The following is a 12334-nucleotide window of genomic DNA, read 5'->3' on the forward strand; positions in this document are numbered from 1 at the left end:
ACATCCAACCCCGGCCCTTGGCACGTAGTTGAAAGTGATCGAATCAAACACAAACTCAAGGAGACGTTCGTTAAGTTTGCCTGCGAGGTTTGGGGGAGAAAGAAGCAGGCCCTTGGCCAAGCCCGGCGGTGCCCTCTCCTCGCCCACCGTGAAGCCACATTCCCAGGAGGGAACCGGCCCAGGGCAACCGCGGTGCCGGGGGGCGGGGGGAGCCTCGCGGGGAACCGGACCTCCGGCCTGAACTTACTCTTCAAATAAGAAAAAATTAAAAATAAATATTAAACCAGAGCTTTGACTACGACAGTACTCTTGAACCGGTCCAAGTAGAAATAACAATAACAGCAACGACAACGATCCTTTAACCTCACCCTCTCCCCAAAAACGCCGGGAGCCGAGGCTCAGCGTCGCCCCGCTCGGACCCGGGCGGCCGGGGGGCTGGGGGCGCGGGGATCCGGGGTGCTCGGGGGACTCGGGGACACGGGGAAGCGCTGAGGACCCGGGGCTGGTGCGCCCCGCCCGCGGCGCTGGGGGCGGCCGGACGCCGAGGAGCCGCCCCCTCCCGGACTTTCTCAACAGCTCCGGGGAAGAGGCGGGGTGCCGGGCGCAGTTAAAAGGCGCCGAGAAGCGCACAGGTGTCCAAGGTGCGTCCCGCTCCAGTCGGTAAGGCCGGCGCCCACTCTCGGCTCCTCGGGACGGCTGGGGGCTGCGGACCCGGCGGGGAGAGACCCCCGGAGGCCTGGGGCTGTGGGACCCTCGGGGAGGGACCCGGGTCCCCCGGGCTGGATCCGGCGCGCACCGAGGCCCCGCGCCGCCGGGTCCCGGGCGGTGGCGACAGCGGCGCTGGGGCGCAGGGCGGGTGGCGATCGCGAGCCCCTGGCCGGGAGCTTCTCGGGCCGAGTCTGGGGTTGGACCCGGCCGACCTCGCGGTGGCAGCGCGCGGACTGGCCCGGAGCCGGGGCCGCGCGGGGAAGGAGGGCCGGACAGGTGCGCGACCGCCGATCCGCCTGGCAGTCGGCCTGGTTCCTCCGGGGAGAGCCTGGCACAGACGCCGGCGCGCTTCGCCTGCCGCCACCAGGAGCCTCTCCACCAGGAGCCTCTCCACCAGGAGCCTCTCCACCAGGAGCCTCGACCTGGCCAAAGGGTTCGCTCAGACAGGGAAGTCCATCCCGTGGGTTAAGCGGAAGCTTAACCTGGAGGAAACTGACCTTTGCCTCCTGGCGACGCTTTGCCGCCCCGCACAGCCGGATCGAGTCCGCGCTGTGGTTGCCTGTTTTTCTCCTGCAAATTCGAGAGCGGCGTTTCCAGGGGGTGGTGCGGTCGGGGGGCAGGCGGGGTGGGGGGCGGCTTTCGGGGCGCTGGTCACAAACCGGGGAGCCGTGCTTTAGGGCCGGCTGCGTCGGCCCTGGACGTCCCCTACTGGACAGGGAAGAAGCCTAACCCGTCCTCCAGCTTCCTGAGAGCTGGCCCCTGCGGCCGTCCCCCGGGACTCTCTCGAGATGGGTGGCGACAGCCGTGTCCCCATTTGCCCTTTGAGTCGGGGTCGGAAGTAGTGTGCGGCCAGTCACAATTACAGACACGGGGGGACGGGGGTGGGGGGGGTGTCTGTGGGCCAAAGGGCCACCATCAGCAGAAGTAAGGACTGCAAAGCTAAGGGTAAGGGATCCCTTTTGCCCCTTCTGGAAGCTAGTGCTTCACCCAGCAGCCTCCCGGCAGGACAGAACTAGCTCCCCTGCCCCTGACCCCACCCCCGCAGGTGTGGGCCGGCCAGGAAGGGCGGGGGCCAGCACCCCAGCAGCCCGCGGCTCACTGTGGAGAGCAGTTTCATCCCCCTGGGTCGGTCCGCCTCTCCCTATTACCCTAGCCCATCGGGATCCAACTTTAATTTGCTCCTCTTCCTAAAGGATCTTTAGAACAGGTAGCTGCAGCCCAACCAGGAGCTTTAAACAACAACAGTATAGGGTTTACTTGGAACTGTCTTCTTCTCAGCCGCTGCTGACTGGACTGGTTTGAGGGGTGTGGGTCGTGCACTTGGCACTGGCCTCACCCCAGATTTTTAGCCAGATGTACTGATACACGCCAGACGGTCTGTTTCTGTGAGTGTCCTGTTTCCACTTAGTAAGTGCCAGCAAGGAACTGGAGGGTCTGATTTCACAAGAGCTTTGAGCATGCTGCTAGGGCAGGATGGACCAGGTGCAGAACCTAAGGCCTCCTGGACCGTCTGTACTTAAGGGTCAGGGCTGAGCCCAGAGCAGACCTTTTCCCAGTGATGTTTCTTTCTTTCGAGCTGAGCTGGCTGAGCGTTTCACGAGGATGTCTCAACGCTCGTAGCTCTCCTGCCCTGACCTTTCTCGTGTCTCTGCTGTGTCCTCTGAACGAGGTGGCCTTGGATGGTTTCAGCCAGACCTCGGTGCCCCCAGCAGCGCCCCAGAGGCAGCAGGGTGATCAGACTCTCCCCAGCCTGCTCAGGAAGCCCATCGGGAAACAGGACCCGACTTGCTCAGAATAAGGAGAGCACTAAGCTTTTAAGTAAGAGAAGCAGGAGGACTGAGAACCAGTTTGGAAGGGGTGAACACAGATTACTCATCAGATTGTGAAGGGTGGGGTCTTGTTTAAAAGAGGCTTGATTGAGACAGACAGGTGTGACTCTAAGTACGTGAAGACTGTTCATACCCTGGGATGGAGAGGCCACTGGCTGGTGGAAGGTGAGCGCACAGGCATCCCAGGTCCCTTCAACAGGCAGCACATCACCCAGCAGCGTGGGTACTGACCTTCAGTACCGTGAGGGATGCCTGGTAGGGCCAGTCCCTGGGGAATCACCGAGTTAAACTGTGTCACTTTTTTTTTTTACAATGCACCCCTTTAGAAACACTTCTAAGTTAAAACCATAGCCCATGATAAAAATGCACTGTCGCACACTTTTCAAACCTGAGTACTAACCGATCGGTCAGTCCCAACAGGACAGCGAGGACCCCAATCTACACACAGAACGGTCACAAAAACCCGCGCACACAGGGGCTTTTCTCCATGGAAGGACCATCTCTAACCTGCCCCTTTTCATATAGAGAAAGGAAGTGAAGCCCTTTGGGAAACATTAAACATGGATTTTACCATTGGGGACAATCATCTCACTGCTGCATCCCACGTCCATGAAAATGAATTGAAATAAGTGAAGGAAAGAGGTGCTGCCGGGAGACTTGGCCTCTCGGCCTTGAAGGCGAGGTCATCCCCGGCTGGCACGAGGCCAGGGTACCGTCCAGAACAAGCACTTGGGAGCGCTGAATGCCGTTGGAGGGTTGGGGGGACCCGCGCAGGGGTTCGGTCAGCGCCTCCAGCAGGGCCCTGCGTTGGCGTGCACGTTTGCCGGGGTGCCCCACCCCATGTGTTGATTGTGCGCTACGGACCGGGTGCACTACTCAGCTGAATATACCCCTCTTTACTAGAGAACATGTTCCAGGTGTTCTGCGCACTACACAGCTAACCCTAGGCCAGAAGGGGTTGGTTTGTTTTCCTCTTGTTGGCTGAGGTAGTGTGAGAACTGGCATTTGTTCGGGAAGGGATCTCTGGGCGCTCACTTGCCCGGACCCAGCAAGCCCCCCACGAGCCGGTCCTGCCTGGTCCCCTCCATGTGGTGTCACTTTGTCTTTTCCAGCGGAAACTGCCCGGACGAGAAGATGGACTGGGGCACGTTGCAGACGATCTTGGGGGGCGTGAACAAGCACTCCACCAGCATCGGGAAGGTGTGGCTCACTGTCATCTTCATCTTCCGCGTCATGATCCTCGTGGTGGCCGCGAAGGAGGTGTGGGGGGATGAGCAGGCCGACTTCGTGTGCAACACCCTGCAGCCCGGGTGCAAGAACGTGTGCTACGACCACTACTTCCCCGTGTCCCACATCCGGCTCTGGGCGCTGCAGCTCATCTTCGTGTCCACGCCGGCCCTGCTGGTGGCCATGCACGTGGCCCACTACAGACACGAGAAGAAAAGGAAATTCATGAAGGGAGAGATAAAGAGTGAATTTAAGGACATCGAAGAGATCAAAACCCAGAAGGTCCGAATCGAAGGGTCGCTGTGGTGGACCTACACCGGCAGCATCTTCTTCCGGGTCATCTTCGAGGCCTCCTTCACGTACGTCTTCTACGCCATGTACAACGGCTTCTCCATGAAGCGCCTGGTGCAATGCAGCACGTGGCCTTGCCCTAACACGGTGGACTGCTTCGTGTCCAGGCCCACGGAGAAGACTGTCTTCACGGTTTTCATGATCGCCGTGTCTGGAATTTGCATCCTGCTCAATGTCACTGAATTGTGTTACTTGCTGATTAGATATTGTTCCAGAAAGTCCAAAAAACCAGTGTAACACGGTAGCCAGCTTTAGATAAAAGAGAGCGTGAGAGGATGGGGCAGTCTGTGCTCAGCTGTGGGCACAGTCACCCGCGTCTCCCAGGTCCAGCATCTCGTCTTCAAGGCCGCCTTTGACCCCCTGTAGATCTCACGTGCGACCCCAGCTGCCCCCAGAGGCTGCCCTCGTGCGAGTGTCCGAGCCTCTGCTGCTCTCCGAAATCAGCCCGGTGAGGCCCGAGCCAGCGGGGGTGGCAGTGCCAACAGCACTTCCCTATTTCAGACAAAGGATACGGCGTTTGTCTTCCTTTCTTTGAGGAAAGGAGAGAAACGCCAGGGCCTGAAGAAGATGCTGAGGTCTGCTTGATCCCCTTAGGGCTACCTTTGCCATTTCCCTTGAATTAAAGGTAAACGTGAGAATACTGGGTTTTTTATTTGCTTTGACGTTTTAGTCTTTAAGAATGGACGAGGTTACCTAATGCTTCAAACTCTGTTATACTTTTTTAAGTGAAAATTTTAAATAAGATATGTTCTTTTGATCTACAAGGAACCATTCATTGTACGTTCCTCTAATTTCGAAGGCTCAGATCATGATATGTAAAGGGAAGGGTCTTCTAATTTCGAAGGCTCAGATCATGATATGTAAACGGTGTATAATTAGATGCTGTCAGTGAATTTAAATATGGCCTTTCAGGTATGAATGGTTTGCAGTGCCACCAAGAGGCTGTCCGTTGTATGAATTGTGGTGTGTGCTACCTGGAAGCATTTCAGCTTCTCCCAAGTGAAACAAACTAGAAGTCCTTAGTGATGGCTTTTAATAGCAAACGGCCTCATTTCAAAAGCTTAGATGTGATTTTGTATGAGAAATACAGATTGGATGTACCACCAGCTACTACCAACGGTGGGTTGCCTCAAGACACCCTCAGTTCCCCTACGATGTTGCCTTTTCCACTCCCATGGTCCACGGGAAGAATACTGACTTAAAGAGATTGCTTGGGAGTATTTTATTGCCACAGTACAATTTAATGGTGCAGAACAAAATGGCAAAATTTGGGGGGGGGTAGTTACTGTTTCTAAAGAACAGATGGAAAGACTAGACCCTAAATTCTGACAATTAAAAATGAGTTTCATCTACTTCAAAGATTTGTTTGCTTCCCTTTTCAGCATCCAGGTTTTTTAAGTGAAAACAGAATTAATAGACACTTTTTAAAAATAGAAACTAGGGTTTAGATAACTATTTAGCAGTTCTATAAGACAAATCGAATCCTAATATTATCATGATGCTTGACATGGTTTCCAAAAAATGGTACTCAACATACTTCGATGAGAGTAAAGATTTTCCTGTTGCCAAGAATAGCATTATAAAAACATTTTGTAATAATAAATAATAGCTTTAATTACATACTTGTAACTAAAATAATTTTGTCATATCTCAAAAGTCATTTAAATATTAAAATATAATTAATTCGCATAATAGTTATTTAAAATCTTATTACAGTTTTTAATAGAATAGCAGCTTTTAATTTCACCTATAGCCAGTTTTGTAAAAGTATGTTAATATTTTATATTTCATAACACTAAATGGGTAAGTTACCACGGTGTCTGTGTCTGTCCGCGATTCTGGGATTCTTCCACTCCAGTTACAGAAAAGCCTGTCACCAGAAAGGCTGACGGGGAAGGGAGAAAGAAGGATGATTCCTACCCCGACCCATGCTCACCGCTACAGGGTTTCTGAGGAACACGCACAGTGTGGGATATGGATTGGCTTTGCTGCTTGGAGGATGCTGAGTTGGGGTCACATGACCAGTCTGGCTCCTAGAAGAATTATTTAAACACTTTAAAATGTTATTCACGGTCAAGGTTGGCTGAGGCATGAGAAAAATTCTGTCAGGTGTCTTTTCTATGGGGTTTTCTACAGGATTTCATACAAATGCACGTTTGTATATAACCACAACTGGTCTTAGAAACTGTTTTCTGTTCCGGGAGCCCTTTCCCGTCCCTGTGTGTGGCCTGATGGCCCCGGCACCCTCCCAGGACAGCCAGCAACAGGCCCGTGGTCTGAACCTTCATCCAGGGACCTGAAAGCATTTTACACATCAGTAATTACGAGTGTTTTTATGAGGAGCCATACGCTTTTTAGATTTTTTTTTTTTTTTTTTTTTTTGGCTGTGCCGTGCAGCCTGTGGAATCTTAGTTCCCCAACTAGGGATCGAACCCCTGCCCTTGGCAGTGAGAGCACGGAGTCCTAACCACTGGACCGCCAGGGAAGTCCTTAGATGGATTTAAAAGGACAAAAAGCAGTCAACTTTCCTCCAGGTGATAGAGAAGGGATAAGAAATGGTCCCCGGCCACCTTCCAGGGTGCCCTACACACAGCCTGTCACGGGAGCACGTGACTTTTTTAATAGATGTGCTCACTTACAAGCTATGAAGATTATTACTCTCGGGTATTAAAAGACTGGGTTGAAATAATTACAGATGACTACTGACCACTTTTAAGAACTTAGAGACAGGATTGGCCACATGCCTGAAAATTAGAGCTTGAACTCTGGAAATGATTGTCCTGAGTCTATATCTCAAACCATCCACTTACAACTTGTAGTAGGTAAGAAAAAGCTCTGTTTTGTTTTGTTTTGCTTTGGGTCGCGCTGTGTGGCTTGCGGGATCTTAGTTCCCTGACCAGGGATAGAACCCGGGCGCCTGCAGTGGAAGCGCCGAGTCCTAACCACTGGAATGCCAGGGAATTCCCTGTTTTATTTTTAACGATTCCACCAAAGTTTTCTGTGTCAGGTTGGCCACGACAAGCCTGTGGCCTCACAGGCCAGCCTCGGGAGGGCCTCAGCGCTGGCCAGGTGCCAGCATGCCCTCTGGGACCTTAAGAGGCGGTGGGAACAGCCCAGCTGCTAATTCCTCCTTGTTCGAGGCTTTTAGGACCCTAGCAGTCCTGGTCTCAACTCTTCCGTACGCGTGAGGCTCTTGGCAGGTGGATCCGGGTTGAATCCGGAGGGCAGAGCTGGGGTTCTCGGGGTGGCCGAGGCTGAGCTGCCCCTCACGGGGTCACTGACCTTGGGGCTGGGCCGGGGCACAGGCAGTGAGCTGAGGGGTCACCGTGGGTACACAGGGGCTCACTTGCTTCTCCAGACCTGTTTCCTCATCTTAAAGGGCCTGCCGAATACTCCCCGAGGTTAATGGCAATCCAATTGCGAAGGAAGTCAGAAAGAGAAAAACAAATATCATATCTTAACGCATATATGTGGAACCTAGAAAAATGGTACAGATGAACCGGTTTGCAGGGCAGAAAGAGAGGCACAGATGTAGAGAACAAAAGTATGGACACCAAGGGGGGAAAGTGGTGGTGGGATGAATTGGGAGATTCGGATCGACATGTATACACGAATAGGTATAAAATAGATAACTAATAAGAACCTGCTGTATAAAAAATAAATAAAATTCAAAAATTCGAAAACAAAAATAAGGTAATTTACGTAAAACTCTCCGCGCAGGAAAGCGCGAAGCGAAATACCATCGTGCTCTTTTCCACGGGACGGATCCCAGGCTGCACAGTGGATGGGTGGGGTTCTAGACAGGAAGGACCCTCGCAAAGCTCGACACACGGGAAGCCTGGGGGAAATGCCCGTTTCCTCAAAGCCTGAAATAAGGCCAGTTCGGCGGGGGGCGGGGGAGTGAGACACCCCTGAGGAGGAGGAGGAAAGGCTGAGTGTGGATGGGACAAAAGGGCGGCCCCGTTTGCAACTGGAGAAAGATGACGCGTAAGAAAGCAAGCTTTGATTCATCCCCTTAGGGTCGCCACACATCGTCCGCGCACATTACCAAGTGCTTTACACACAGGACGTCATCGAAGCCGCCCGGAAACGCTCCAGAGTTGTAGCCGAGGCCTCGGGACGGTGGGAGCAGCTCAGGGCAGGGGCGCAGTGGATGTGGGCGGGATTCCGGAACCCCCAGGGCTTAATTTCTGAAGCTGGCGGCCCTTCCCCAGCGCCGGCAGGGCTGAGGGATCCCGCCTCCGGAGACACCGGTTCCGTTCCTGCCCGTCGCTAAGTATTTATTTACTCAGCCAGTATTTACCGAGTGCCAGCCGAGCGCCAGGAACTGTTGGGCAGCAGGGCTGCGAACAAACAAAACACAAACAAATCCCTGAAGACGAGTGCAGTAGAGAAAAATAAAATCAACGGGAAGTAGGAGGTACCGGGGCCCAGGCAGTGCGGCCTGGCCGCCAGGACACCTGCAGGTCAGGTGAGGGAAGAGCCGCAGGTGAGAGACAAAGGCGGGGCGGTGAGGGGCCCAAGAAGGGGCCTCTGGGCTGGCGTGACATCTGCCGCAGGACACCCGCTTCCCCGTCTTCTCTGCCCTCTGCTGGACCAGGAGGAGTCTGCCTGCCACTCAAGAACCTTCCATAGCCGAGAACACGTCCAAGTTCAACCCCAACTTCATTTTCCAGCGACACGGGTCCTCGTTCGCCATTCATTCGCTCACTCACTATTAAGCTGCTCCTGGGTCCGGACCCACCGGGTCCAGGCAGAGAAGAAACAGGACCAGACGCACTCTCGCCTCTGCCGTGGAGCCCGGCCCCGGCCGATATCCAGCAGGAGGGGCACCTCTGGACCCCCGTGCTCTCCGCAGGGAGGCGGGCCCCGCGACCTGCTGGGACGTGGCCTTATCGCTAAAGGGGTCTGATCTCGAGATTGCCTTTTATCAGCCTCATCGCCTTTCCTCATTTTCAGTCAAGAAGGCCCCCGACGTGCTGTGTGTAATTGTAGAATTAATATATAAATACATTTGCTTTGGGATTAAATACAGAAATAGATAAAGTCAAGGTGAAAGTCTCCTCTCCAGCCCTGCTCAGAGTGTGGGTACCAACGTCTCGATGCAGAGCCGCCCAGAAGTCCCGCGTTGCAGGTGCGTACAGGCAAACACGCACACACACACACAACGACATTGTTGGTTGGTCTGCATTTCTTACATCATTTTCTCTGTGATAGTGTCTCGTTTGGTAATGTGCCTTGGAACTCTCTGCAGGTCCGTATGTATAGCTCTGACTTGTTCTTTTTAACAGACGTGCAATGTTCCATGGAATGCCTAGCCTTAGTCGTGTAACCACGGCCTCGTTAGTGAGCAATGACACCGTTTCCAGCTTTTCACAAAGAGGAACCCGCTTCCTCCCCCTTCCTCCCCCACTCCCGCCCACACCTCCTTTCAAGCTAGACTTTCCTTTGTAGCACGTGTAGCGTGGATTTTCCAGCCTAAGTTCAGGACTTGGCCTTCTCCTGGGTGGATTTCATCCTGCTGGTCCTGGCGCATCTCTCCGGTCCATTAGACCTTCCTGGGCCCCGTATTCAGTTTGTTAGCAATGCCTTCCAACTGTATGTCACCTGTCAGTTTAATGAGCCTTCAGTTACTTCAGCCGATAAAAAGGTTGACTGTGGAACGCTTCCAGACACTTCCTTCGAGCTTTGCCACAGTCCATTTACCAGCAGGATTGGAGTTTTCAGGATAAATATACTGAGCTGGGTCTGGTTTGCACATTTTCTTCTTACTAGTAAGGATATTATGACAACTGGATGAAGGGTCTTACACAAACATCCGAGGGTGTTTGCGCCTCCATTATCCACTCTAGACACGCTCGCTGAGGTCCTCGCGTGCAGAGCACCGGCGGGCCCCTGGCGAACGCAAAAATGATTCCAGAAGAGGTCACGGTGTGCAGGGCAGATGTGTCCCAGGCGGTCCCTTCGCAAAACAGAGCGTCGACTAGCTGGGTGTGACCGGCACACCAAGCACCGCAGGAAGAGGTCAGGGCCGGAAATCGTTTCTTTGGGGCCTAAAGGAACACAAACTAAATCATGAAAGATGGCAGCCTTTTGCCAGGAAAGGAGACTGGAGTTCAGCCTGGTGTTCTTCCATTTCTTTGAGAAGCTGCATAACTTATCAAGACCGATTTCTACCACTTGCTGTTACAACTGGCCGGCGGGTTTCTGGGGAGCCCAGTGGGGACGGGACCCCTAAGCGATGCTTCTGCTTGCCTCGAGGTAACTGCAGGGCACGGCACCACCCCAGTACACCCCCGCTTCCCTCACAATGGCAGGGGCGCCAGGCGGAGGCGGTTTGCTTAAGAAACTACCACATCTACCCTCATAGAAACCTCATTGCTTCCATTACTGTGGAGTCTGTATTTCCAGTTTGTTGGTATATAGCCGTTGTCTCTTTAGGGTAACCATAAAAAATGAAAAACAAAAGGGGCTTCCCTGGTGGCGCAGTGGTTGAGAATCTGCCTGCCAATGCAGGGGACACGGGTTCGAGCCCTGGTCTGGGAAGATCCCACATGCCGCGGAGCAACTAGGCCCGTGAGCCACAACTACTGAGCCTGCGCGTTTGGAGCCTGTGCTCCGCAACAAGAGAGGCCGCGATAGAGAGAGGCCCGCGCACCGCGATGAAGAGTGGCCCCTGCTCGCCGCAACTAGAGAAAGCCCTCGCACAGAAACGAAGACCCAACACAGCCATAAATAAATAAATAAATAAATAAATAAATTTTTAAAAATGAAAAACAAAAATTCACATGTAAACATGCACCATTTCCTCTCATAAACAGTATATGAGCGGTATTAGCAAACTTCTATGATCTCATGGTTATATTTACAAGGTCCTGATTTAGGTTTTCCCTCGGGTTTCTCTAAGTATTCCATTGCTTGTATTTTGAAATCTTACCGTCCAGGGCCATGAATGCCACAGTGAGATTATTTCTTATTCAACACTCATCTGTGGGGCAGGGAAGTCTCGTATTTAAAGTATTTTTAAACCATCGTCTAATATTAACGCAGCAACTCTTTAAATATTCAGTGTTATTTAGTCTTAATTCCCTTACATTGTCTGGGGGGGGGAAATCACCTAATATATTCCACTCAGAATTTTCAGGCTCTTTATTAAATGTGGTATCTACTTTACAAAACTTGAAGAAACGGTTTAGGGCCATTGTGAGTCACAAGAACTCAAGAAATCATGAATTTTTCCCATTTGCCTCGACTTTTCCAAAAGGAAAAGATCTCAGTGTAAACAGATATTTGTTTGCCCACGTTCACAGCAGCATTACTCACATTTGCCAAAAACTGGAAGCATTACAGGTGTCCATCGACAGATGAACAGATTAAAAAAATGTGGTTCATATATTCGATGAAATATTATTCAGCCTAAAAAAAAGGAAATTCTGACACAGACTGCAACATGGATGAAACTTGAGGACATTATGCTGAGTGAAATAAGCCAGTCACAAAAGGACAGATACTGCATGATTCCACTTATATGAGGTCCCTAAAGCAGTCAAACTCACAGAGACAGAAGTAGAAAGGTGGCTGCCGGGGGCTGGGGGGAGCGGGGAGGGGGGCATAATAGTTTAATGGGGACAGAGTTTCAGTTTGGAAAGATGAAAAGCTCTGGAGCTGATAGTGGTGATGGTTGCACAATCATGTGAATGTACTTTAACGTGTACGCATAAAAATGGTAATATGGTAAATTTTATGTGATGTATATTTTACCATAATTTTTTAAGCTGTCTTTTCTCAACACAAGAGGCAGTGGATGGTCTCCATGAAGGACTCTGAGGGTGACCACAAGCACTAAGAAGTGTTCTGAGCCCAGACACACATCACACACTGCGAACGTCTCCAGGCTAGTTTACTAGTGCTGTAACGCCCCACATGACTCCCCAGATTAGCCATAAACATGATGCAAATGAGACAAGTCTGAGCACGGAACCCAGTCCTTCCTGACCCGTGGGGAACACTCCTTCTCAAGTCCGGTCAAGTCGTCCAGGGAAGAAGCCCCAAGTTCAGATGCAGGAGTGACCTCTCCTCACCTCGGAAGTACTTGCTGTGCTCTGTTGCCCGTGCCAGGGAGGCTATTACGAATAGAAATGATGTTCAGGAATGGTGATGAAAACAGAGAAAATTCCCATGGCCAGATCGTAAGAGCTCACGTCCCTCTAAGTCCCCGA

The 12334-nt window shown here is 52.2% G+C and overlaps 1 protein-coding gene across 2 annotated transcripts; it reads left to right on the forward strand.

The window, feature by feature from the left end:
• Window positions 1-596: 596 nt before the first annotated feature.
• GJB2 (gap junction protein beta 2) lies at window positions 597-4878 on the forward strand. 2 transcript variants are annotated; one of them, XM_061171112.1, is made up of 2 exons: window positions 597-660; window positions 3650-4878. In XM_061171112.1, exon 2 carries the CDS (start codon window positions 3672-3674, stop codon window positions 4350-4352), a length of 681 nt encoding a protein of 226 aa, XP_061027095.1. In that variant the 5' UTR covers window positions 597-660; window positions 3650-3671; the 3' UTR covers window positions 4353-4878. The 2 variants fall into 2 exon arrangements, with proteins under 2 accessions (XP_061027095.1, XP_061027096.1); XM_061171113.1 differs by having other exon boundaries at window positions 628-641.
• The last annotated feature ends 7456 nt before the right edge of the window (window positions 4879-12334 follow it).

Source organism: Eubalaena glacialis, chromosome 16 (genome assembly GCF_028564815.1).
Source record: "Eubalaena glacialis isolate mEubGla1 chromosome 16, mEubGla1.1.hap2.+ XY, whole genome shotgun sequence".
In the NCBI taxonomy this organism is placed as follows: Eukaryota; Metazoa; Chordata; class Mammalia; order Artiodactyla; family Balaenidae; genus Eubalaena; species Eubalaena glacialis.